The sequence below is a fragment of the Corvus cornix genome, chromosome 9 (assembly GCF_000738735.6).
Source record: "Corvus cornix cornix isolate S_Up_H32 chromosome 9, ASM73873v5, whole genome shotgun sequence".
NCBI classification, from domain to species: domain Eukaryota; kingdom Metazoa; phylum Chordata; class Aves; order Passeriformes; family Corvidae; genus Corvus; species Corvus cornix.
In genome coordinates, this window is record NC_046339.1 from 11,106,616 (window position 1) to 11,134,280 (window position 27,665).

The following is a 27,665-nucleotide window of genomic DNA, read 5'->3' on the forward strand; positions in this document are numbered from 1 at the left end:
CCACAAAGTGTGGCCACTTTCCCCACCATGTGCCGCTAGGAACACACGGAGAGCAGCAGTTCCTGGTGTCACAGTCCCAGGGCAGGAGATGGGAAGCAGGGATAGTAAGTGAGACCCAGGCCTGACTGAGAGGGAGGCAGATCCATGTGTGTGTGAGTGTCATAGTGCATGAGCCATGAGCAATGTGTATCAAGATCCTGAGAAAGTAAAATTCATGTCTGGTACCATCCATGGAAGAGTTTTCTAAGTGCAGATAGAAAAACATCTCAGATCCTCAAGGAAATGGGCTCTGTGAAGACCTAACCCTTGCCATCTACCCATCCCGTTTGCTCTCATCATGTTCCTGATGCCTCCAAGGTCTTGGTCCTGATCCTCCATGACCAGTTATAGCAAGAATCACATTTCTACCCAAACCTCACCAAATGTCCACCAGGAGTTCAGTGATGAGTGGTGCTCATACTCATTTGTGAACTTGATGCCCTAGTTATGAAATTATTTTCCTGAGACTGGCAAGAATCTGGCCACCTTCAGAATCACCACTGAAAAATTTTCCTCTTTGGAATAACCTCAGGTTGTTCTTCCTGAAATCAGATGAAAGAAGGAAGGGGGCATTGGAGTGATATTACAAAGAGACAGGGAGAAGATGCCTAATGACTAGATCTGACGTCCTCCCCAGGAACCACTGTTCAGACAATCCTGAAGACAGAGTTACCTCTGTGAAGTCAGAGTTACCACCATTTACATTGCTCAACCACTGGCCAAGCGAGCCATCAGGATCAAGTACCTGTGAGTCTGGTTTTTGGGGTCACATTCACACCAAGGAAAAGCCCAAGCTGTACTCAGCACTTCGTCAATTATTCAAAGATTCTCATCTCAGGGTATGGCTATGTCTCACCTTTTTGTGCCTGGACCACAACCTCTGCCCTTTTCCTAAGCCCTTATGACATATCAGGTAATTGGTGCTGGGAAGATAAAGTGCTCCAGTGTCCTTCCTAGAAAGGCTCTGCCATAAACTCTTGCCAGATTTCTAGATCAGACTGTTAGGGGCAATGCCAATCTTAGGAGACGAGGTTTCACATCTTTTTCAGGTTGCTGAACTTAGCCCCTTTCACATGTTGCTCTGAATTCCTCTGGGGATCAATAAGACCAAACCTATTTGTGCTGTCCTTGGACACTGGAAAAATTCAAGGTACACAGATTACTGTGCTGTAGGAAACCTTGTGACACATCAGAACCAGTTAACAACTGCTCAGCATCCTCAGAGATACGCTGGCCCTGTAAAATCATCTTCCAACAAGTAGTTGTCTCTGGAAACTGAGAGGAGCAGAAGGGTGGGATTTGTAAGTATTGACATTCAATGTGCTTCAGTCCTCTTTAGGACACCCAAATCAAAGCCAGGTATTTCTGAAGCACTCAGTAGCCCCTGCTGTGACCCACATGGCTGGATTTTTCAGTGGGGAGCAGGGTTAAACACTTAAATAAGTATTTAAATGTGGCCAGTTATTCCAGTGCCTACATGGGAATGAAACCCTTGAAAAGCCTTGGCCAAGTGCAAGACCCACCTGCGCTGAAAGCAGAGCTGTGTGTTGGCAGAGGAGGAGGGAAGGAGTTTCTTCCCTGGACTTTCCAACACACCCTTTATCGCTAGGACTGAAAGCGCACATTGGAAACCCAAGGTCGTATTTCAGTGCCTAGAGGGAGTTGAAAACCCCAGTTATCTGGCTGGGGGTGTTTCTCTCACAGCAGTGTCTCTCTGCTCGTGAAACTCTCCCGTAAGCCCGATGTACACAGAGGCTTTGCCGATGGGCGTTTCGGGAGCACTCCGGGAGCCCACGCCCTGTGCTGTTGACAAAGAAGGTGCAAATGAAGCTCTAAGCCTGAAAAAGGGGGAGGGATGATCTCCTTAGGGAGAGCTTGGGTGAGGAACAACACATCTTCGTAAAAAACAGAAACCGGACCCTACATGAATCGGGACCACCAGGGCAGAATAGGGACAGGATAGAAGAAGGAGGGAAAGGACATGCTGTGCTTTCCTCTCATAGTGCACAGAGAGACTCCGATGTGGGGGAGAGGACAGGACAGGGGAGAAAATAGTAGAGAAGATGAAGACACTCCCTATATAAATGCCTGGGGTGAGATGAGGACTGGAGTCACTTCTTCTTGTCTCCTGTCCCAGGGCTGGGACTGCAATTCTGCCCTTGTAGGGGATTTCCATCAAGGATTAATTTGTCCTTCCCTTTCTTTCCTCCTTCTATTCCTCCTCCATGGTTTTGTCCTCCAGCCTCAGCACAGCTTGCCTGCATGATGAAGGTGGGGAGTGATGCGGTGTATGTGAGACATGAGGGACTCTGCTCATGCTAATTTGCTCTGCAGCAGGGGCAGAAACATCCCTGCCCTGTCCCTTGCCTGCACAAGGAGAGGGCTGGAGTGAAGGGGTGGCCTTATAGGAGCCTTTGTTTGCAGTTGGCTTCTCCCCCTTGCCAGACCCTGTCTGTGCACAGAGGGTACAGTGCCCCGGGGGTGGGGGGGCAGAGCCGGTGGTCACTATGCCAGCTCTGGGCAGCGTTCAGTGTCCCGTTTGGATGCTGGATGTTAAACAGAAGGGGAGAGTGAGTGTGTGGGTAGAGGCAGATGGGCAGACAGTGATTTAAACAGTCACAGCCCCAGAGTTCTTCAGGGAAACTCCTTGCAGATCTAGTACCCAAACCTGGCCCCCACTAATCTAACCCGATCTCAAAACTCTCCTGTGCTCATGGTCTGTGAATCACAGCAGCAACTGTTCTCTCCGAGCCTCAGCTCTTGTCATCCTGGGCTTTTTATAGCAGACCAAACATCCTGTTACCAAACTGCATTTCTAACCCAGCAGTTACTTTTGTCCCTTTCTCGATGAGTCTTATAGAGGGTCTCTCGTCACTCAGATAAGCAGGTTGGTGAGTATCTGCGAGAGGCACAGAGGCCCGAAGCGGATGTTTATTGTGAAATGAGTCACAAGGGGGTCTGGATTTCAGCCAGGAGAGCCCTGCAGGGTGAAGCGCACGTACGGCCCCTCTCACTGCGCTAAGGTGTCCCTGAGGAGCAGCAGCGGAGCACAGGCACAGCACAAACCCCTTCCACCGCGGCACCTTTCTTCCTGTGCTTTTCTCTGGTACTCTGGAGAGAGCTAAATGCTCACGCTGCTCTCCCTTCCCTTCCTGAACGATTGCTAGCAGTGACACAGAGCTTGTGCTTCACTTGCCTTTAATCACCCTCGTATCAGCGCACGGGAAAGTTCAGGCTCATGCTGGGAAAGGCACGCTTGCATGAGGATGACGCCGCAGGGACGTGGCAGGGCATCAACAGCCCCCGGGGTGCTTGGGGACGAGGGCCGTGGACTGGAACTTGTGACATGCCGGGAAAAGGTGTGTCTGATCCACTACCCAGCTCCTCTGCCAACACACACCTGCGTGGAGCTGGTATGCAGTGACGGCACTGCGTATTCTCTGGCGGCTTTCAGGAAAGCCGAGTGGTCACACACGTTTCCACTGATACGGATCTCACCACGCCCAGGCAGAAAGTCCTGCCCCGGTGCTAAAGAGGAGCGGGACTGTGACTCCTCGCTCTCGATCTAAAGGCACTTAGCCAGGCCCCGTTTTCCCCAGCTCCAAAATGGGGTTAGTAATACGTCATTGAGATTATGTGTTTCTCAGGTGTGGGATTTCATAGGCAGCCATAAAACTAAATTTATTGTACTGAAGACAACATGGTACTTTGAGAACCTAAAAATACTGTAATGAAATGCTTGTTTTAGCATTTATTGCTTTGGTGTGACTAAAAAAGCAGTTTTAAAGGAGCGTGTGTAAGCATCATACCTGTGTGTAGAATATACACGGACACACAAACATACACGTACAAACACAGTTTTTACTTACCAATCCTTTAAGCTCTCATCTACCAGAACATACCTTTGTTTTTCTATTTTCCTTTAATCTTATGTATTGCCTGCTTGAAAAATCATAGGTTGCTCAGAAGTCTTACTATTTTCCTTGGGGTTACTGAGCTAATGCCAAGCTAAATCCCAAGGTTTTGTGACTGTATGAGCATGGCTGAAGGGGAACATTACACACTGCTCTGTAATTTATTTGCGTACACATCTCACGTCCAAGGAGCACTGCTCTGGAGGTGAAGACACTTAGAGGCTGTGGATGGTGGTGTGCGAAGCAGGAAAATGGAGGGGGTACAACCAGGAGGGAGGAGTGGGGAGGGTTGGGCAGACAAGCCCATGGAGCAGAAGAGCTCTTAGGAAAACCCCTTCCAAAGCTCCCCACCACCTCTGACCCCTGAGCCCTTCCTGCTGGACAATCCCCTGGCCCTGAACACGAGTTACCTCACGGGCCGCATGCCTGTTTGCAGAAAGGTCTGTATTTCATGCATGAATGCACAGCATCGCCACTTCGTTCTTGCTCCAGGCTCTCTGCTACACTATATATTAGACACTGAGGGAGTAAAGGCAGAACACCACCCTTCTGTGCTCATGGGACTGCAACCTCAGTGGGGTGTTGCTGCAAAAATCATTTTGTAAATAGACTGGTGACAACCAGCTCCCAAGACTGGCAGTAGTTTCTTCCTTTCTCTAACATAAATAGCTTGGCTTTAACGGAGAGCACAGACCACCTTGTGTTAATGAGTAATAAAAGCAATCGACCCATGGTGCATTTGTCCCTGAGCTGGGGCTGAGTGTAGTCAAGGTGATTAAACTCTTAAATTAGCAAAGTTTTGCTGCATTGATACCACGCAGAGTAAGAGCCCGACAAGGCCAAGCTCTGACAATCAAATATTAGGATACCCTAATGCTTTTGTTAGTGTCAAATCACAGTTAACATATGTAGTACAGCCTACAAATTCACTGGAAAGCTACTCTGAGTCATGTCAGCCAGGTTTTGGGCTATACAAAGACATCTTGGGAGGTTATTTTGGGAGAGCTGTTTCCTGAAGCTGAGGGGACATCTGTCATGCAAGTTAGGAAAGCAGACCATGATGAGAAACTGCAACAGACTTTGCTTCAAGAAGATGCTGACTTGTTTTAAATAAAGATATATGTATCTTGCCATTTTCTACTAAATAAAGAATATTGTATTCTTTCTAGTAACTACAGCAGATTCCATGGGACTGTTTGGAGACACAGACCTAAAGAAGGACCAGGTATTGGATTGGTCTCTCCACCAGGTGAAAATTCATGAACTGTCTTCATTGTGTTGCACACTCTGCAGCAGTCTTGCACGAGGGAAAACTGGAGGATCCCGACCTGCCCTGCTGTCCAGGCCAGGATGCTTCAGAGCCCCAAGCTAGATGCAAATGGCTGGAGCCACTTCCTGTCCACAGTGACTCATGGCCAGGGAAGCACTGGCATCCTGCTCTAGGAAGGGTCACTCACCTGCCCTGCCCTGCAGGGAAGATGAACACAGGGAGGTGGAAGGAGCTGGGACAGCAACACATTGCTGGGCATGCGGAAAATAAACAAGACATCACCAGGACTACAATAACAGCTGTGGAGAGATGGAGCAAAGCACAGGTAGCACTGGTGCCTCATGTGCTGCCTCCATCCCTTAGTGGAGTTTGCCTCTTGGTCTGACATCCGTGGACATTTGATGGGCAGAGCTGGAAGAACAGACTACAATGTGCCCATCACAAAAGCTTAAAAACACCTCTCTGGCTATTACCACGGGAGATTTTCACTTTCCACCTCTGTCATGCTTGTATTGAGACACTTTCACCATGCACCAAATAAGGGAAAATGTCCCCTTTCTTTCCACTGGGCTTATCCTCTCTGAAAGTGGCTTGCATTTGGGTGCAGGACAGAAGGAGAAGGAAAGGAGATTCATATGGCTATAATACATATCCTGGCTAATCCAAGCTCTGTTGCTGTTAAACTCTGCTCTTAACACTGCTAAGGACTTAATGCTGATAGTGGGAAGGCTGTCTCAGATTTTTCAGGCCTTTTCTGAGCTCACCTCACCACTTTTTCTGAGTTGCCCCTAATGACAACTGACTAGGATGCTTTTAAAAATGGGTGCAGACAGAGGTTAATGAACACAGTACAAGACAAGTGTAGGAAGATGATGTATATTTTCAGTACCTGTCTCACATAAATGCAGTCTAATCTATATATATATACACGTGTGGCTAAGGAAAGCCATTGTCCTTTATGGGATCTGTGTGGGCACTGCCATGTCCCTGTGGGTCAGAACTGTTGAAAACGCAAAGCTGCCCTTGTCACAGAAAGCCATGAAGTGAAAATCATGAAGGTTTCTTTGCCTTATACAGATGTTTGGATACCAGAAAACCCAGCAGAAAGCATCATATCCGCATAACCGCACCAAGACCTGCATCTGGGAAAGATGGAAGAAGGAGAGTTCCTCACTTGTCAGCTTCTACAAGTGGAATTAGGAAACAGAAAGCAGAAAGCTGAAGCAGCAGTCTCTTGCATACCCTGGCTTTATGACCTGGGACTTCTATTCTCCACTTAAGCCTCCCAAAGCACGTGCTGATGACCTATTGCACAGCGTGACCTCTGAGGAGTGGAGTGAGCCTGGCATCCAGGGTAAAAATTGTGGTCTCTGACAGTAAAACCGCCTCATGAGGTTATGATAGGAACTATACGGGTTATCTATTGTAAGAATAAACTTCTCGCTGCTGTGGTATTTGAAGGGAAATCCCGGAGAAGCGGAGGCTTTGAGCAGTTCTGTAAAGGTGCCGCTTGGCTCCATCTGGAGGTGACAGCTGAGATGACAGACACCGCCGGCTTGGGCGAGCGGCTGGAAGCAGAGCTGAACGCAGAGCGAGAGTCTGCGCCTCTGACCCGCGGGGAATATTCGCCCATTCAAGGCAGGTCTCCAGCCTGTTACTGCTTCTCTTTGTATTCAAAGATAACGATCATTGAGGATGCGGTGGTTTCTGTGCATTTGTGCCTTTGGAGTGGGAGAAATTTCTAGTCCCACTCCCCTTTGGTTTTTCTGACAGCTGCTCTGGAGCCCTGATGGCTTTCTCAGCACTGCAGGAGAGGAGACAGTGAGAAGCTTCACACAGAGGCCCCAGCCTTCTGCTCCTGGCAGCCTGTGTGGCCCCGGCTCACCAGGGGAGTCCTGCAGGAATACAGGAAGTTTGCAATCAGAGTAAGCAAGCAGGGAAATTCCAACCACCTGAAATCCTCCAGAGTGGCACTGGTTTGAAAACGTCAAGATCTCCACATGGGAGTTCTATGCATGCCATGAACGAATTGAGGTCCAGGGCGTGAGAGGTGTTGAGGTTTGACTTAAATTCAGAATATAGAGTTCCGTATCTGAGCTGGGATAGGAGTGGATGTTGGCTCTGAAGGTCCACGATTGCTACCTTTTCCTTTCCCTCCCTAGTGACATTCCTGCATTGAACTAGATCATCACTGCACCAGAGACCAACAGGGTGACAGCCAAGGGGCCTGGGATCCACACCAAGACACTTTGCAGTTGCTCCCTGCTAAGGCACGAACCACTGAACAGGAATAAATGTGTGTGTGCATGAGAGCTCCTCTCTGTGTCCCTCAGCAGCGCTCAAAACTTCTGCCCTGGAGAACAAGTTTTGATTCTTTTTTCTAATCCCTATTCTGACAAAACCTGCCATGATACCTGCCCCCCCTGCCAGTCCAGGGCTCCAGTTAGCTGCATGTCACTTCTGCACAGCCCCATTTCTCTTCAGTCAGGCATGACAAGAGCTGTAGTGCTGCAGGGCGGATTGGCTGCAGCAGCTCCCGTGGGCACTCTCACCCTCCTCCTGACCCCTGGCAGGTGACCACTGCTCCTGCAGCCATCACTACCATCTGCACAAGCGAGGAGGTCCTGCTCTTCATGGTCACTGGGAGAGGGTGGTGGTCATCTGGGACACTGAGGCTCAGTCTCTACCCTGGCTTTAGGAACAAGGCTGGGCATTGCTGTTCTCACTCCCCTGGATGTGCTGAGCACCTGCTGGCATGAAGTTTTTCCTCCAATATGTGGGCTGCTTTTTTGCTTTTTTCTCTGCTGGGTTTTTGATAACATCTACCTGGACAGACTGCTGGATGGTGAATGCTGATGACTCCCTGGAGGTAAGACTGGGGTGAGGAGAGCCTGATCACCAAAACCAATGTGTCCTAGAGAGAGTTTGGTTCCCGGTGTCGTTACTCCACTCTCATGTTCTTTCTCCCTGTTGTGCTGGATGAAAGTGGATGAAAATTAAACTAATTACTGTGGCAAAAAAAGGGGAGAAGTGGTATTTTGTGTATTTCTCTTTTCCAGACTTTATTATCCAGACTGTGCTCTCACTTAGTAAGTTCAGGAAAGATCTACAGGGTCTGGTTTTAAATGTGCATGAACTTGAACGGAGTTATCCCATATGTCCAGCCTGCATGGATATTTTGGAGATGTTTCCAGTTCTGTAGTCCAGACTTCTTGGTGGAGACATCCAGCATGCACAGCTGTGCTCTTCAAGTCTTTTTCTGAACAGCCATTGAGCTACAGGGCTACCAGAAATTTAAGGGGAGCAGGGGGACTCAGTATCTCCTGGAGCTCATGTGGACAGTGGCACTCTCAGGTTAGAGAACGGTATTGGCAAAGTAAATTGCAAACAAGGGAGCAGATGGCTGCTTACATGCAAGGTGTGCCCCAAGGACTCCAGGCCCCAAATCATCTCTGTTTTTCCAGCACTCAATACTGCAAATTTGTCTTTTCTTCCCAGCACAGCTATTCATTTCTGTACATTTAAGAGCTGTGAGTCCACAGTGTAGGAATCTGCTCTCTGGAAAATTGGATACTTTAGGCAGTGAAGGTGAAACACCTTCCAAGACAGAAAGTTTGGCTGAATGTATCAGGAGGAAACTTTCTATCTGCTCTCCAGCATACGAAACCAGACGAGCTCCTCTGCTCTCAGTGATTGCAATGCAGCATTTAGTTGCAGCACATGAAGGCGTGAATTATCCAAGAAAGAAGGATAAAACTGATTACAAGAAAAACAATTTTTTTCTCTATGCCACAAGAAATCCTGAAAATCTGACTGTCAGAAACCCTGAAAAGTGGGTGTAAGTGCTGAGGTGTCAGCACATTGCACATATCCAGTGCAGTGCAGTTGCAGTGTGTTTGCGCTGTGAGCCTTTCTACAGGGCAAATAGAGTGCACCCAGTGATGCTGGATGGGATATGACTCTTTATTTGGGAGATATTTCAGATTCCTTTCAGGAAGTAGCCAGATGAAGGTATCAGTATACTCAGAAAAGCCAAGTGAATACGATTGTGGGGAAAACCAGAAGAGAGAAACCCAGCTACTGAGCAAAGAGAGTCCAATAAAGAACCAGTCCATTACCCTGAGGCTGTGTAACCTTGTCTTCTTGGTGCAAAGGCACCTGCGATGGGCTGTCCAAAGTGCTCCATTAACACCCAGTTTGGTTCTTAGCAACCACTATTCTCACATTCCGGCTCTGAGTGTGAATACTAAATAATGGAGCAAAACGCCCCCAGCCTTAATACCTGACCACTGATCTCCTTAATGACCCTAATGACTCACTGCCTCTCTAATCAGGGGAATGTCCATGGCCAGAAAGGCGTGGAAACCGCAATGACTCCTGTTTTCAGCTGGAAAAAGGGTAAGCCAGGCAACTTTGAATCCAGGAGAAGGGAACTCCATCCTTCAGCAGCTGTAGCTGCTGGCTCTTGGCTGGTTGCTTGGCTTTGACCCTGGTCCCCTGTAGCTGGCGAGGATGTGGTCCCACTGGAGAGGAGCATCCCAGGAAGAAGAGGCCAGGGAGTGCCAGGAGCAGTCACCTCCAGGGAGGCTGCAGGGGCCCTGACTCAGCTTTCACAGCCCCTCACCTCCCTTCAGAAACAACAGATTACGGCCACACAGAAAGTTGTTTAAGAAGGTGACTCCTTGTGAAGCATCGAGACAGGGCTGGGCCAATTTTTGCGGTAGTTTGCAGTGGAAAAAGCCCATAATCTTCTTCTCAACAAGTGCTGTGTTGTGTAGACAGTCCCTCCCTGTTGCAGGTGGATTATAAATACCACCACTACTGTTAAATGCTGCCTGTTTTACTCTCGAGCTGGGCTTGTAATCATTGTCTGCTGGCACCTTCTCGGAGTGAGGTAAAACACCGTGACTAACATCACTTTCGTGTTTGTCTTCTCCGCTTTCCCCAGAAGGAGAAGTGTGTGCTTGTTTTGTAATTTTCTTTTTTTTTTTTCTGTATGAGAATTATTTTATTATTAATTATACATTATGAATAGGGTATAATTATATCTATTACAGTCATTATGCAGTTCATGTTTTACATGCATACTTCTGTTAGGGAAAGCAGGTCGTGGCAACGTGTTTCGTAATCAAAGTGGGAGATGAGGAGTGTGGCTGTGATGTTTGGCTGCTCAGGGGCTCCTCAGCTGGGCCCAGGGAAGCTGGAGCACATTTGCTATGTGGGGAGAGAGGTGATGGGGAATTAGTGCTACCAACATGGTGTACAGGTCCAGCCATGGGATGGGGAAATCCATGTCCCCACATGATGCCTCAAGCCCTGACCCCTGTCCCCTTTAGAGCAACGAGTTCCCGTGTGCCTGAAGGTCTGTGCTGTCAGCACAAGGGAAGATGCCCAAGGGTGGCTCAGGAGCAGATTAACAACCAGAAGGATCAACTGTGCACAAAGCAGAGGGGAGCAAGGGTTGGCCCTTGGCAGCAGAAACAAGAACAGCTCGGCAGTGGCTTGGGGCAGCGACAGGTCCCCACACCGACACCCTTTCCCATCCCTCCTGAACCAGGCAATGGGACTGATCCCCTGATTCAGGACATTTATCCCTGGCTGCACACAGGCTGCGTGGAGATGGGCCGGTCCCTGCTTTGCCCATGTTTGGCACTGGCTCCAGCAAGAGTAGTGACAACTGAAACATCCCAAGAAATGCAAAACATAAATCAAGATTCTGTTAGTCTGGGAAGGGGGTTATTTCACAAGCTAGACTGTAACTGTTGTGCTTAAGGCCTCTGTTTTGCTTGGAGGGTGACAAAGCCTGGAATCCTGTTAGTCTCTTTATAAATAATTTAGATGTAGATGCTGCATGTAAGATTTAAAAAACAATAATAACATGAGCTGACATTATAATAAAGTAACTGACATTATTAGCTGAATGCAGAGTAGTATGAATAAGCCTATGGTGGTTTGGGAGGAAAGAGAAATTACATAAATACAAGTGGAAAAAAATGTAATTTAATAAAAATATGCTTATTTCAAGCACAGCCTGAATGCTGGTGAGTTAAGACAGAAGAGGACCTGCAACTGCATTAAGAGGGCCATGGTAAAAACACATTGAATGTAAACATGGCAAATTGTTTTACAAGACACTTTCCTCTTGAAAAGCACAGAATAAATGAATCTGTTTTTTCCGTCACTGCTTCTCATTTTTCATCATGTTTTTCATTACATATGCCCAGAAATTCTCAGAAATGCTAAGCACTTTTCATCTGCATGAAACAAAAAATGTAGATTATTTTCCCTCAAATATAAATAGTATCTCTTCTGCCAGTCTGAAGCAGTGAGTCATTTTTACTCACCTTTGATCCATAGAGCAGTATCACAGAGGAGGTGCACAGTTTGGCTCAGACATTGTATTGTGGAGAAAATACTGCGGTTGGCTACAGACTTCAATACATCCTGAATAAGACTTTATTATGTGGCTGAGATATGTTATTATCTGCTTTGTGATTTACACAGGGCAAGAAAAATGAATTTATTGCATCATCCAAGCAAGCCTGGTCCCCTTCCCCTGCGTGAAACTCATTTGCTGGAAGAGTTTCTCCTTCCATTAACTGCAGCGGGTGTCGCTGGCAGCAGCGGGCGGGCTGGAGTCCAAAGCTGCACCGACATTAACTCTGCTCCTTGTATGAGCAATTCCAGGAATATTTTAGAGTTGCTCGTTGCCATATTTGCATTGGTAATGAAAACACCTCCCATATTAAAGTGATTTATGGAAGGCTGGGCTGGGAATGGTATCTACAGCTTGAGGACAGTGGAGACGATTAACCACGATGCTCCTCCATCGTCTGCCCCAGTCTGGATGTCTAAGTGATGACTGTGGCTTGGGCACGCGTGGTCCCATGGCTGGCAGCGCACTGGGAGCCCCAGGGCCAGGATCAGCACCAGCTGCCTCTCATTTTCCAGCCAGAGTCTACAGCTGAGTCATTTGGGGGAAACATTCCCCAAGTGTCTGCAAAGGGGCTCACATCCAAACTCCTCTGCACTCCTCTCCCACTCCCTGAGCTGCTCCTCCACTGTCAGGAGGATGGTGTAAGGAAGGGGAGCATGGGCAGCAAAGTCTCAGGCTGTCTGGTCCATAGCCATGCCCAGCTCAGCCTAGACAAGCGTTTGGCAATGGATGAGCAAACCTGCTCTTAGATCTCTCTGGTCAGCCACCCCTCAGCTCCTCCCAGAAATTTCCTTCAGAATTTTTATCCTTACTAGTAGGCAAGGTTTTTTTCCTAATGTCTAGTCTGAATTCTTTTGCTCTAATGTAAAAACCTTAGTAGGGACACAGAAAACATTGTCCTTTTCCTCCATCCTGCTCCTTTTTCTCTTCTTCAAGCTAAACGCTCTGGTTACCATCATTGTAACTTGACCAGGATTTCTGTTGAAGGGCTAAGATGACCACTTGCTGTGTTGGTGGATACTTTAACTTATGGTCTTCTTTGTCTCCTCAATCCACAGGTGAGTACAAAATGCCGTGGCCTGTGGTGGGAATGTGTCACAAACGTTTTTGATGGGATCCAAACTTGTGATGAGTATGACTCCATCTACGCCGAGCATCCTGGTATGTAAGAGTCAGAGATGTTTCTACAAGTGGTGGGGACACTTGAGTGTAGACTAAAAAAGTATCTGTTCTACTCAGTGACAGATAATTAGAGGCATGTTCCTTTTCTCAGTCAGGTATTACTCCCAGGGGAAGCTGAAAAAAGTGTTCCTGGGGGATCTGACCCCATTACCTGTCCACATTTCCATTCCTTGTGCACTAGAATGATCTGCTTCTGTCCTGCAGTGAAGCTGGTGCTGACCCGAGCCATGATGATCACAGCAGATATCCTGTCAGGATTTGGATTTCTCTTCCTTGTCCTGGGACTGGACTGTGTGAAATTCCTTCCTGATGAGCCGCTCATCAAGCTGCGCATCTGCGTGGCGTCTGGAGTGATGTTGCTCATTGCAGGTATTTCCCCACTGTGTCCCCATTCTGCAGGACACCCTTTGGCAAACTGGGGAAGTGTTAAAAGCCTTCTTTTATTTTGGTTGGTGATTTTCTGTAGGAGGAAGGATTTTTACTTGATTTATTTGTGCAATGCAGTTTCTTCTGTTCACCACCTGCCTCTAACAGCATGTAGTTCAGTTTATCTGCTTTCAGTTCATGTTTTGACCAGGTGACTTGGCTTTGAGTTGACTGACTTCCATTTATTGCTGTTTCACTGTGGAGCAGTCAATGTTGTTGATATGGCAAAGAGACCTTGCCATAGGTCTCTCGACCAAGTGCTGAAGGACTAGAAAGTCCTGGCATCCTGGTATGGTTTCTGCCTCTGCCATAGATTGTGTGACCTTGGGCAAGTCACTTAGCTCAAAACCTCTGCAGCTGATCTCTAATAAAAGGATAATAACATGTCTGTCCTTTCTAGATGATAAATAACCAACTAGCTCAGGTGCTTTGCTGTTACAGCCAGTGGGAGAATTTTAAAGACAAAAATAAATAGCCAACTAGGGACCAAATAATATTATTTGACTTTATGCCAGTATCAAGCAGTTACCTCTTCTTCAGCCTAAGCAGGTTTAATACATAACTCACCCCAACCACTGGGAGCACATGTAAAACACTTTGAGAGGCTCTTTTAAACATCTTCCATTCACTTCTCAAAGTTTGTCAGAAAAGCATCATCAAAGTTCTGAAAATCAAAACAGATTAGAAAATTAAATTCTGGAGACAACTTTACAACAAGCTGAGAAGGGAGGAGCTTTCTGCCTTTTGCTGCAGAAATCTGAGTGCTGCCAGTGTGCTGGAGGTGTGTGTGAGTGCCAAGCCACGAGGTGCAGCCTCTGCCTGGCAGTACAGGATATCAGCAGGAGCCCGGGTGAATCCGCCAAAGGCTGACCATGGAGAGGGGCCAAACCCTGCTGTCCAAGGAAGGTCATCCCACCCTGAAGTCTGACCCAGCAGACAGCAGCTATAGCTTTAGATTTGATCCCTTGTGGTTCTGTGTGTGGCACCCCTGTCCCGCCCTGCAGGTCTCCCCGGCATCACGGGCTCTGTGTGGTACGCTGTGGATGTCTACGTGGAGCGCTCCTCTCTGCTCTTCCACAATGTGTTCCTGGGCATCCAGTACAAGTTTGGCTGGTCCTGCTGGCTCGGCATGGCAGGGTCACTGGGCTGCTTCTTGTCTGGGTCCCTGCTCACCTGCTGCATGTATCTCTTTAGAGGTGAGGAAGCACAGCTGAAGCACAGCTCAGGGATAGAGCCATTGCTCAAAGTGTGCTACAGGTGCACAGGGTGGGGAAAGTCCTTTGGGGACATCCTTTGGGATGGTTGCTCGTCTCCAGTGGCAATATTTTCAGCTGTAAAATGGGAATAGTCTTAGTTAGGCAGCTCTAGAAAGCGCATCAAGGTCTTCATGTGGGAGCTGAGGTGTAAGGATAACATAAAATGTGTTGTTATTATGTCACACCTTGGACTGCTTCTTTCCCTGAATCACAAAACTTTGCAGCTGAAAGTCACCAAGCACTCATTGTCAGTTCCTATTTCTCTCCCTGTGCCTCACAGAGACCAGTTCTGGAAGACTCCATTCTGCTTACTCCTTGAGGAAAGGCTATTCCTCAGCTGCGACCGTCGTAACAAATGTGCATTTGCCATCCTCCCAAACGGCCACCTCCAAAATGTATGCGGTGGATACAAGGGTGTGAGGAGGAGGTAAGTGCTCCAGAAAGAGCTCTGCTTTTATTTGTAGTGGATTGCACAGAGACTCAAGCTCTTGTGGTTGTGATACAGGTGCAGTTAAGTGTCAAGGATCTACTGTATGCTACAATGTTTGCATTTATGAGAGCTTAAAAAAACCTTTCCTTCAAGAAAGTAAACTCTGAGAAGATCCTGCTTATGGAATCCTGTTGTCTTGAGTGCTGAGGCCACTTGCGTAAGCACAGACTGAAATAACCAAGACAAACTCTTTCAGCATTTGTCTCAACACTGTTGGTAGAAGTGAGAGAAATCAGCCATTCCTGAATCAGACCGCAGTGTTCTGCACGAAGATCCCCAAACTGCAAGATGGATCTGTTCCACGTCTGGCAATGTGTCGACAGAGTGTACAAAGGAGAAAATACTGGCAAAGGGAGGGACTGACTGACTGACTAACATCTGCACCCTGTGCACTCAGCATGGAGATCTGCCCCTCTTACAGGCTGATGGGGAGCTCTTCAGGACATAAGAGCTGTGTTAAATGTCTGACCCTCTCTTTGGTCCATGAACCTCTGCACTGAGAAAATATTGTGAATCCAGCTGCATTCCTCTCTGAAAAATACAGTCCTTCTCAATCAGTGTTAAAATGTTCACTACAGATGCTCTAGACTCACTGAAATCTGGAAAATGCCAGCTGCATTCTGCTTAATAAAAACATTGCTTGGACAAAGTGAATGAAGATCCAAAATCTGAACTTGTGCATTACAATATATCTACATCCACTAGAAACTAGGATAAATGACAGTAAAATCTATCGTTCCTTTCCATCAAAAGGTGTTTAAACCCAGATCAGGACTGCTGTCCCCTGCTGCAATCCAGGCTGCTGTAGGCTGGATGAGGTTACAGCATCAGCCAGGTTTTCTCTAGGGCGGGGGAGGAAAAGCCCTGTATGGTTTAACATGTTCCCTAAGGATGGATGTGAACATTCTTTCATGCCTTTAATAGTAAGAGAACCTGAGACAGAGTTTTCTTAGGGTTGGTAGGAACTGTCCAAATTCAGTCCTTTCTGACCATGGGCGCCACACCATATCATGGGCACTGGGGGTGGGGAAAAGGCTCCCAGCACAGAGATTTGTCTTCTCAGGGGCGCTGAAGAAACAAAAGTGGAGCCTCAGCTGGGTGTGCACAGCCATGGGTGCTGAAGCACCACCAGAGGCAGGCTTTCTCCATGGACTGCTTGATGGAGAGGCTGGATTTCCTTCTCCCAGACAGTATGAAGTGAAACCTTATGTCATGTGGGCCAGAGGGAGATGGCGTGGCTAAGGATGGAGTGGGCTGTATCCCAGGCAGCACTTCTGATAACTCCTATGGTGGAAAATGAAGGGTTTGAATCCTCTGATGAATTATCCCAGAAGCAGCACCTTGTGCTGCCACACAGAACTGACCAGCAAGGCCAAAACATAACCCAACCCTGACAAGGCTCCAAGTTGAGAAGCACTTGGGGCCTGGAACAGACAGGACAGCAGCAGGTCCATATGGCTCTGCTGCAGGCCCAGGCACCTCCACAGGGCTCAGACCACAGCAGAACCATCTCAGCAAGAGCCCTGGTAGCAGCTCTGCTCCCCGGGCAAGGGAGGCTCGTGCCTGCAGATTTTGTGCCTGCAGAGTTCATGCTGTTTGGGCTGGCAGACGTTTATGTCAGCCAAACTGAGAGCAGGTTACTGCCAACAGATGAGCTGTATTGAACAGATGTAAACACAGTAGGAGAGGTGATGGAGGCTTTTTTACAAGGTCCTGAGAGACAACGAGTACAAGAGTTATGAGCAATGTGACGAATTCACAGGTTATACCAAGAATGCACAAAGAGATCTGGAGGTGACAGGAATTTTTGTCTGTTACTGCAGAAAGCTGCATTCAGAGCTTGGTGTTTTGGGCTTTTTAAAAAACTTTTTCACAGCCACATCAGAAATGTGTTTTCTGTGGGGCTTTGGGACAGGAGAGCTGACACTGCTGATACTCTCTGCCAGGGCAGGGAAACTCTGGGAACAATTTTGGGTCTGGTTCCTTGGCTGTGTCTCTGCTCCACTGCTCCTTCAGAGACACACTGGGAAGGAGATGGAGGGTGAATACACCCCAGAGGCAGAGCTGTGTTCAGTGACTGCTCCACTGCCCACATCCCCGCTCCTGCCCAGAGAGGCAAATGCTCCCTCAGCCTCCCTGAGGGATGCGAAATGCTGCAGGCCGCCTCAGCCCAGCTCACCCAGCTCAGAGATGCTCCTGGGGAGGAGGAGGTACTGAGCAAAGACATCATCAACCCTGAACCAAAACCTCCCCAGCCTATGCAGCCAGCACATTATCCCTCCCCACAAACGCTCAGGGATGCCTGCCAGCCTCTTGTTGCTGTTTTCTATAACTTTTTCTGAGCACAGAGGTTATTTCTTGCTGTGAAGATTTATTTCTTGTTTAGCAGAGAAGAAATGCAGGTGTAATTGCAAATCTCAGACCATTGATTTCTCCTGTTCAGCACTTGAGGAGAATTCTGGGCCTTTGTCCTAATGGTCTTCTGCTTGTTTTAAGGTGGTGGGAGCTGTTTTGTGACTTGCAACACGTTGGTCACACCAAGCAGTGGCTCAGTGGGCACTGAATGTCTATGCCCTCATCAGGGGTAAATATAAAGGATTAGTTTCTTTAGTCCCTCCAGCCCTGTGTTCTTCCTTGGGGTACACAAATGGAGCACACACATACCCCAGATACTACCTTAACTCCTCAAATACACTTCACATACAAAGAATTTAGGTACAAATATTCTTTGCATATGAAGAAGAATATTGCATCAGCACTTGTGAGCCTCTCTTCTTCAGTATCTATCTAGAATAAGAGTTATTTCTTTAATCATACTTCTATTCTAGCCAAACTCTATGATAGTTTTTGAGGATTTATCTCCTGCACAAGATGACTGGGAAAAGGTCACAGCAACTCTTAGTTTTGCTAGGTTAATGTTTTGTAACCAGTCCAGTGCTGCATTGCTTCATTATTCAAATTCTGCTGACAGTCTATCTGGTGTTTTGATCAGCTGTTAATATTTAATTGTTAATCCCTGTTGAATTTAATACTGACACAGGTTACATGACTGCAGGATTCACTCCTCATTAGCTCATTATCCGGCCACAATGCAGATCTATTCTAGTTTAATTGTACATTCATTAGCAAGAAACCTCCCAGAAAATAAACAGGACTTATTTTTCCTTTCAAAATCACAACCAGTCCCTAAGGCTAAAGATGTATCAGGTGAGCTCAGTTATTAAGGTATTTCCTTAATATCTACCTACATTCCATTCAGCAGCAGCTCACTAGGAGTGATTTTCCCCTCCTGATGGCCATCGATAGCTTACCAAGGCTTTTTGTTCAACCTCAATTTCCAGCTGAGCTGAGGCCCAACATTTAATCCATCAGTTCCAACAGCTTTTTAGGTTTCTCTGTATTTTCACTAGCTTCCAAGGGGTATTTTTATATGTTTGGGCACCTCAGTCTTCGTTTCCCAGGGCATAGGGAGAGTCAGGGATTTAGCTGCGAGCTGGGAGTAGCACCCTTCCACCCAGTGTGCCTGCCCCAGGATGCTTCCTTGAATTGGGGCTCCCCATTGTCCTCTCCACTGACAGCTCCGTGCACCCGGCTGATTGCAAGTTATGGAAAACAGTGATGTGCTTAGGTAAGATCTTTGCTAAGTTGATTCCATGCCTTACAGATAGCTATTGATTTCCCATTTTGATACAGGCAAGTGAGGGAGATAATAAAAAAAATGTCATCTGCAATGGCTGTCCTTTTCTGCATGCAGCATTTCGTTCCCTCCCTGCCTGGATCAGCCTTGCTCATGAGGGCTTTTAACAACTCCAGCTGTAATTAAGGCTCACTCTTACTGTGACCTTGTGAACTAGGCTATCTCCTACTGCAGCTGCATCAATGTTTCCCAAGATATGGATTTCCTGCCTTTTCACAGACATTGCCATGTGATTTTGTTGCGACTTCAGTAGATCTGAAAAATTATTTCCAGTAGACAGGAAAATTAGTGCAGCATTGTGTTTTCCTACAAGCTGTAACATCAGTGGGATCTAATAAACACAATTGCCTTTGAGTGTCGCGTCTCTCTAGCCCCATCCACGTCTTGCTCAGGAAGGTGTTTTGCCAAGCGACCTGCTTTGACTCCTGTCAGGGGAATCAGTGCTCTCCTGCAAGGACACACAAAAGGCAGCAGCACAAACAGGACCGGCCCTTGGGCATGGGGGAGTGATTTTGGAGGCTGCCTAGACCTTTGCTGGTAGCTACAAACCTCAGACCCCAGTGTGCACCTGCTGCAAGGCATCTTCAGCAGCTGTAGAATTTATCCCAGTTTAGACACATCTACTTAGAGTCATTTCATAAACTTTCCAAGAGAGAAAAGTAAAATTCCACCAAGAATGCAAGATTTTCTCTCTCAGCAGGGGCTGGACTCCCACAGTTTGCTCTTCTGCGTCTGTTAAATATTGTGAGAAAGTGATTAATGACTGAAATAACTCTGGCCAACCTCCGTTACAGGGAGTGAGAACAATTTTCTCCCTGTAGCTCCTGGGTTCCTGCTGTAAAATGCCTTTGAGCGAGGAAGGAAAGAGCCGGAATTGTGCCATCTAGTGACCCAAAGAGAGCGGGCATCTGTCCCCAGCCCCATCCTCATCCCCCCTGCGCAGAAGTCTTCAGCCTATAATGCAGAATTTTGGATGACAATTGAAAAAAAATATTAATGAGTATATCAATTATTTTCCCATCTTTCATGTCCAACCCTCCTGGCACTCCAAACTGATGCCCTGTTATGGCTCAGCTGCCTCTGGTTTTGCTCTATTTGCCTGAGAGCCAGTTTATGACTTTATTATTCAGCTCTTAATCTGCAGAGGTGAAAGTCCAGCCGTGTGCCTCACCACGTTCCCTTTGTCTTTTGCTTCCAGATGGTCACCAAGCAATTAGCTCCTCTGCACTGCTCCCGTTTCCCCCTCACAAGGCTTGCTGATGACAAGTTCTCCCACAAACACATCTGTCTTCTAGTGTTTTTTCAGGTTTTTTTCTAGAGCTGTTGGCCATTTCTTCTCAAAGTCAGCAGGAAGTATAAGTCAGAGGATGAGTGGCAGCCAGAGAGTCACAGCAGGACAAGTGCTTTTCCAAGGTGAACCATATTCCTAAGGTGATGAATTATAAGGGAATGGCTCTTCTTTCCTTGCAGTTCTGGAAACATCAGCCAAATTCCATTAACTGCTCTCATTAAGAGCTGAGTGCTTATAAAAATATCAATTACGTGGCAAAATCTCTGCTTGTGTAAGAATGGGAACAGAGGTCTGGAGAAACCTTGTCCATTCTGCTGCAGCACATGGGAGTGAGGTGGCAAGCTGGGACAAGCAGCTTTCTTTGGGAATAATAGGTTGGTGGGGCCACCCAGAACGCTTTTGTAGAAGGAAGAAACCCATCCTCTTGTCCATTCCAGTGATCAGGAAGCCAAGGACCAGGGCCCCTTCTCAGGGTACTCCCCTACCCCAAACCAGCAGCAATATTAATTTATGTCCTCCCCCCTCCCCCCAGCAACCCTACAGGAGCTCATTTTTGCAAATACCTCCTGGCTTTCAGCAGTTTTTGGAAGCTCCCATGGCTCCTGTCATGTTGGACAGGTACCACAGCACACAGGTTCTCCCATGCTGGTGACTCCAGATGGAGCCTGATTTTGTGACAGCCACTAGCTTACTTTACTACGAGCCACTTGTCGCAATTCTGATGGAATAATTTTATTCATTTTGTGCATAATTAAAGCACCTCAAACATGAAACCGAATGCACACAAGTAGCAGGGGAACAAACCCATTCCCTCGAATGTTTGTCTCTGCTGAAAGCCTTGCTTGCCCTCTGTTGGGTGGCTGGGGAAGCTTTTATCACCTCGGGTAAAAGCTTTTACCACTGGTCCTTGAGAAATAGGGATGCAGAGGGATTGGAGGCATTGAAACCAGAGCAGTCCTTGCTTGTTAGCCTCTCCAGCCATCTGATTAGAAGGTGACATTCAGTGAAATTAAAGGCAGCAATTTATTTAGAGCCAAGCCATTAATAAGCAAGAGGCAGTAATGTTTTATGCAGCACATAATGCAGACAACCTGTGGAGTTCACTGCCACGAAGGGGTCACTGAAGCAAACACAGTGTGTAGGTGGGAATCAAGTGATGGCTGATTTAATGCCCACTAACAGGCTATGCAAGCTGCAGTGACAAACATAATCAAATCTCATGCTTCAGGGCATAAATTGAAGGGGTTGAGTGGTGGAAGCAGTTCTGTACGTGAAAGATCTGATCCTGAGAGGTGCTGATTACCTGCAATTCTTACCATGTTCAGCCAGCAAAAGGACACTCAGAAGTTGGTTGACTTCTCCCCTGGCTGAGTCTGTACTTGCTAATTTTCCTTATTAATAAACCCAGTAATATTTTAGCCTGCTGGCACAAACATTCTTTTGGCTACAAGTAACATTTATTTCCTTTCACACAAGAGTCAAACATTAAAGCTGCTTCTAAAGTAAGATTTTAGGGAGATAATTTGCAGTGGTGCTGGCGAATAATTTTCTCTCAAAATACGCTGCAATTCTTTATTGAGCAGAGGTACTTACATAGAATCATTATGAGAATATTATAACCTTTAGTGGATTTATCTTCCCAGTTTCCTTCCTGAGCACAGGAACTGGTGCTAACCTCACTCTACAGGTGGGGAGGTGGCCCATGAGGCAGGCTGTGGGCTTCCATTAATCTTTTGGGATTCTAATCCCAGGTGGACCCAGCTGCCCAAATTGGGCTCATGGCTCCATGGGAGTACAGAGCATGGGACCAGGTGTGACATTACCTTCTGCAGCAAGAGAGGTCTGACTGCACCCCCAGCCACTGAGAGAGCAGAGGCAGAGAGGTCAGGCAGGCTGAATTCAGCCTTCAGTGAACTGCCCATGACAAACAAAAGGAAATCTTTGCTTTCATCTGGAATCCAGCTAAGGGGGAAATTCAGCATCCTTCTTCAGTAATTTGAGAACTAGTTAGTCTAATACCTCCAAGGAATGACTTTTGTTTAGCTGATCCTGCTTGGGCACAAGGCAGTCTGGATGGCTTCTTGTTTTTCCATCCTGTCTGCAGTGATCCCCTCAAAGAAAATGGCATTCTTTCTCCTAATAGATTTCTGTAGGTAAGTGCTAAGTACCTAAGCCCCCAATTCATGTCTGTGGGGAACTTCCAGTGGGTTCTGGGCCATTCAAAGCCTAGTGGTCTGCAGTGCTAGGGCATGAGTAGCTGGGGACAGTCGCCATGAAATTAAGAACAGCTCAAATGAGCAAACTCACTTTTTTATGCCCTGTAACCAGCTCCTACCACTGCTACTCCTCCATAATCCCTGTCTCTTGTTTTCTCTTCCCTGGCCATAAATTTGCTGCCTTTTGCACTAGACAAATCTGATATGCTGTGCTAAATATTTCAAATGTGGCAAATGATCCTTCATCACAGAGTGGCATGATTGCATTACAATGTATTAGAACAACATGACTTTGCCAGAGGGTGTTTCTTGGCACAGCGCCGAGAGAAGGAGGCAGCCCAAGTTTGAGAAGTAACTACCAAGTCATTTATCAACATTCGGTCCTAAAACACACTGGGTTGCACCAGCTCAAGCAGCCTTAGAGAGATAAATCTAGAGGCTGAGCCAGAAACCCCAAATACAGACATGCCTTTGAGGAAGCTTCTTGAAATCCAGAGACATCAAAATGTCAAGCTGAGCTCCAGTGACAGATTCAACACATACTTTTGGCATTTATTCTGTTGCATTTAGTCTTGTCTTTCAGGTTCAGATGAAATATGTGCTGCTTTTCAGTCTCTTGGCCAACCTGTGGAAAGGGCTGATTTGATCTCACACTCCTTCAGCATGATGGAAGATCTCTGATGAAACAAGTAGGATCACTGAAAGCCAACATGTGGTGTCTAGAACTTGTTTTCCTTCACAACATCCTCATAAGATGGAGGCAATTCAGTTCCCTCAAGGCTGAAGCGTGGGGCAGGAGAACAGGAAATCTCTGCAGTCGTGCAGGGGCTCAGGGATCCGGAGAATGGGCATGGAGGTGCTTCAGTAGCTGGGGAAAAAGCAAAGTCACAACTCTGCAGCAGACAGGCATGAAGGGCAAGCGTGGGAGCGAGAGGGGTGAGCCCAGGAGGAGCTGCCAAACCACTTGGAAACAAGATAGGCATGGATGTAATTTTTGAAGGATGGCATCACAAAGTCTTTCACCACGAATTCCAGATACAAGAAGTTGGGACAGAGGAATTTGGGTGGGTTTGGGTCCTCCCTGTGGAGACACTGTCCATGACCACCCAGAAAGCAGGTAATATGCCCTCTGGGAAGGGCTTAGCCTAGTAACAGGATTAGCTTTATTTTTCTTGGAGGGATGTTGTCTGGCCCAGCCTGCTGGCCATACTCCAGGGCAGTTCTGGATGCTACACATAGTCATTAAAGCCCAGTCCTCAAAATATGGGTGTTCCTGGGGGAATGTTCAGGGCGGCTGCCACAATGAACAGCACCCACCAAGATAATCTTTTGACAGACGCCAGGGTGTATCAGCCAGTTGAGCTGTCTACTGGGGTGGCTCAAGTCAGCCCAGTACAGTTTTGCCTGAGTGAGAAATGAAGGACACATGCTGAAAAGGACTGCCTGATCCCAGAGCCTGTGGGCTGCTGAGTGCCCTGGCACTGAGGAGAAAGTCCCACACACCTCCACTGTTAGCCTGGCCAAGCCCCAGCCAGACACCTTTGGGACACATGGACACACAGGGGCAGCTCCAAGGTATGGCTTGGAGAAAAGTGGATGTGGCTTCAGCCCTCCAGTCCATGGTCTCGATGTGTCCCCAAGATACCAGAGTTGGGCACTCCCACTGTTCACCAGTAATACAGCTCCTGGTTGCTTCCCAGCTCCCACTCAAGCTTACTGCTTTTTACTGGGTTATGGACGGGCCACAGGAAGGCCCCCAGGGCCAGCAGGACCTTGCAGCAGGGACAGGACTAACCACAAAAGGCATCTGAGCTGCTGAGGGCAAAGACAGCCACGGTGCGTCGGGAGAGGCAGCTCCGCCGCTTCAGCCAGCACTGCAGGCAGCAGCAGATCCCGCAGGACAGAAGCACAGCCAGGAAAAACATCATCAGGAACCTAAGGCAGAGGCAGCAGGGGAGGAACAGTACTGTCACCATCTGCGGGCAGCACCGACAGATGGCTGCACATCTTCAAATTAACATATTCATTAACATCTTTTGCAAATAGCCCTTAAATGTTGTGGTTTCCCCACCAGCACACTGGACACGATCAAAGTCCCCAGAAACCAATGTCTCGCTCCTGAGTGCTCAGCAGCAAGTGCTGGCTGGAAATTCAAACATTTCTCCCTGAAATCATCCATCGTTTTTTCCCAGCTCAGTTGTCAGCATACAGTGAGGGAGGATATGGATAAATGATTTCCATTAGTTTGTAAAGACAGAACACAGGGACAGCCCAGGAGCAATGCTCTCTAGCTATCAGTCTCTCTTAATGCCTTTCTCTCCATATATCCATCAAAGAATATTATTTGCCAGTTTTTCCCTCTAAAGCAGATCTGAAACTTACCACACATACCAGCTGCTAAAGTTTTCATCGCTCTGTCCAGCACACCTAAAAAGGGAAGAATAAAAAGGACTTCCAGTCCAGGGTGAGTGGGCTGCTGTACCCACCCCAGCACGTGTCTACCAACACAAAGAGAAGCGCCATCAGTAAGTAGAAGATTGAGAAGTTTTCTTCCATGAAGGAAGCCCTATTAAAAATTTCTCTATGTGGATGGGAGCAATGAAGATGATGCAAGAAGCAGAGTGCCACTTGTTTGCCTTTCAACACTGACGCCCGCCACCAGCGTTTTTGCTGAAAACCCAAAGGGTTGCCAGCCTCCATTTCCTCTTTTGGAAAAAACCCCTAAATGGCCTTTTTCTGGGAGTCCTTGTTCCTCTGCTGTGCTGGTGTGCCAGGCAGAAGCACAGCACTCCTGAAAGAGCCTGAGGTGGGGACAGCCGTGGGTGAGAGAATGAAGCCACACTCACCTCTCGCCAAGCTCACAGTCCGACCCAGAGTCTGCTAACTGAAAACACACACGTAAATCAGTGAGGGCAGGTATGTGGGGTTTTTTTACCATTTACCAGTGTAATTACTGTTCTTAGAGTGGGAAGTTGGAGAGGAAGAGACATGCAAGTGCTGGTCCTGCAGGGTTGAAACCAGACCTCTCCTTAGGAATCCACGTCTGTGGGTCTCTGCTCTGAGCCAGCTCATATCAAAACCAGCAGAGAACCTCACCAAGAGCTCAATAAATTCAATAGCTTTCAGATGAAAGCTAGGCCAAGCAGAAAGCATTCCTTTTGATCTGAAAGAGGGAAAGACAAGAGCAGGGAAACACCAACTGGAGTCTGAGACCTGCTTACTGCACTGGGCTTTGCTATTCAGAAATATCTGTTGAAAATTCCCCATAACCAAATTCTTGTTCTGTGGCTCATTTTTTTTTGGGAGCTAATTGTGAATACAGCTGTAAATTGGAGCTGTTTTGACCAGAAGTGTGCTCTACCCAGCATTTTCCTGTTTTCAGATAGTAGTGGTGCATCATTCCCAGAGTCAGGTTTCAGGTATTGCAAATATGTGAACCTGAAACTTGTTTTTCAGGTATATTTTCTACTCTCAGCTCATGCCAGTTTATTTTTGCAAGCCTTGTTGATCTTAGCCTCAGTTTCATATTATCTGTGCAAAAAGTAACCAGACCAGTTCATCAGTATAATTGAATCCAATTCAATAGATTTTTTTGGCTGTCTGGTGTTAGGTGTGTTATTAGAGTTGCCCAATGTTGCTACAAAAAAATTCAGGTCAGGTATAGAATTGTGATAACACTGGAAAGCAGAATGAACAAGATAGAGGAATTTAGATTTATTTCTTGGAAAAAAACTATTAGAATGTAATTTGTAAATAATTACTTTGGACTTCCCTCTGCATATATCCAAAACACTAAGAGATTTCTGACCCTGAGTGAAACTGGAAGGCTCTGTTCTGAATTCGAAATTTGTATCAAATATGCATAACTGAAAGATCTCATTTTAAATCTCTAATTAACAGGACTTCTTTTTGTTATGCAAGGCTTGAGCCACTGTAAACAGCAAGAAATCCCCCCACAAATCTCTATAATGTGTCTGATCCTGTGCACACACTGCCTTTCAGTCCCTAGTTTCACCAGAGACCTTTGGATATAGTAAGTCTTTCATATAAAGCATTATCTGTGAAATATCATGAGTGGCTGAAACCCAAATGAGGAATAGAGAAAAAGACAGAAGCTTCAGCTCTTCCAGATGTGTCCTTTTAAAACTGAGCTAATTTTCCATGTCACATAGGCACCCTGGTGCAGAATATTTTAATTCTTTTGCGTTTTTTTGCACTTCAACTGATTATTAAAATAACAGGTCAAAAGCAGATAGCTGACTGCTGTGATTACATGTATCCTGAGTATTCTTCATGGCTGAATGACAACCTCTGGACTCTCTTTTATCATCCTTCAAACCACCTCAGCAGAGCCACCTTAGCGTGGTTAGACTGCAGCAAAGTGCATCTGCTCTGAGGCAGGAATCTGTCAGAGCAGCCAAACACCCACCCGTGCTGCTGAAGCCCCAAGCTCTTCCATTTCAATTGCCACAGACAGAATAAAGGACTAGGGCAGTCACGTTTTCTCTGCATTAATTGGAATTTTTGTGAGCATTAAATCTTCACCAAATTCATTAGGTCCTTAAAAAAATCCTTCACACACACAAAAAAAGAAATCACAACAAAAACTGATGTCTAAATTCTATAAAAGTTGGAATCTTCCCCCCACAAAACCCCTAAAATCAGCCTGGTCCCAGTGAAGGGTTTGGTTACCTGGAAGGAGGTTAAACACAGAACTCCAGTTCCTGCTGTGATCCACGAAGTTAAACACAAAGCTCGAGGTCTCCGCATTATTAGTGTGAGAAATATTGGAAGAGCTTTGTTTGCAGCCTTGTTTTACCCTCTGTCATTTGGTGCTTTTAAAACTTCTCTGCACATCGTGCCTGCAGCCAGAGAACACGTTACCCAATGGCTTCCTGTGCCTCAGAAATTACCGCTAGCCAGGCAGTAAATTTGGGTTTGCAGGGACACAAACAGCTACCAGAAGTTAAAGGAACACTGGTTTAAGGTCAGCACCTTGCAGTTGTTTCGGTATTTTCATAGCTGTTCACAAATTCCTGCTGCTGAAGCTTAGTTCCATATTAACCCACGGCTGCATTTAACAGGACCTGCTACAAATAAAGAGTCACTGGAGTCCGTGCAGTGGGGCCACACTTTCATTGCATGCTGCCTTCAGATGGAATATTGGCATTACAGAAAAAGCATGTCCTGTGCACTGTGCCTACCACCTCAAACCTGCACCAAGGATGAAGGAAACCCTTCCCAGACTGAGACAACCACCATCAGCACCATTACTGCTGTTATGCAGTTGCCAGGGTTTGGTTTGACAGGAAAATGCAGCCAAAAAGACCCCATACATCCCCAATGGTTCTTACAAGAGACACAAAATTTTTAATCCTGAAGATTGATTCAATTCCTATAGATCATCCAGATGATGTGGTTAAACAGGGGTAGAAGATGGTTTGCACC

General features: G+C 46.9%; 2 protein-coding genes across 2 annotated transcripts; one reads left to right on the forward strand and one right to left on the reverse strand.

Annotated features, from left to right (window-relative positions):
* Positions 1-7,972: 7,972 nt before the first annotated feature.
* Positions 7,973-15,667, forward strand: CLDN16 (claudin 16). Its single transcript, XM_010397190.3, has 6 exons — positions 7,973-8,092; positions 12,718-12,820; positions 13,046-13,210; positions 14,272-14,463; positions 14,804-14,950; positions 15,029-15,667. The coding sequence occupies exons 1-5, from the start codon at positions 7,979-7,981 to the stop codon at positions 14,941-14,943; spliced, it is 714 nt and encodes a 237-aa protein (XP_010395492.1). The 5' UTR covers positions 7,973-7,978; the 3' UTR covers positions 14,944-14,950; positions 15,029-15,667.
* Positions 15,668-21,005: 5,338 nt separating this feature from the next.
* TMEM207 (transmembrane protein 207) lies at positions 21,006-27,032 on the reverse strand (the record flags this gene model as incomplete). Its single annotated transcript, XM_019284551.3, has 5 exons — positions 21,006-23,085; positions 24,013-24,152; positions 24,600-24,644; positions 25,064-25,101; positions 26,910-27,032. Coding segments are annotated over 5 exons (495 nt in total), but the record flags the coding sequence as incomplete, so codon positions are not given.
* Between the last annotated feature and the right edge of the window lie 633 nt (positions 27,033-27,665).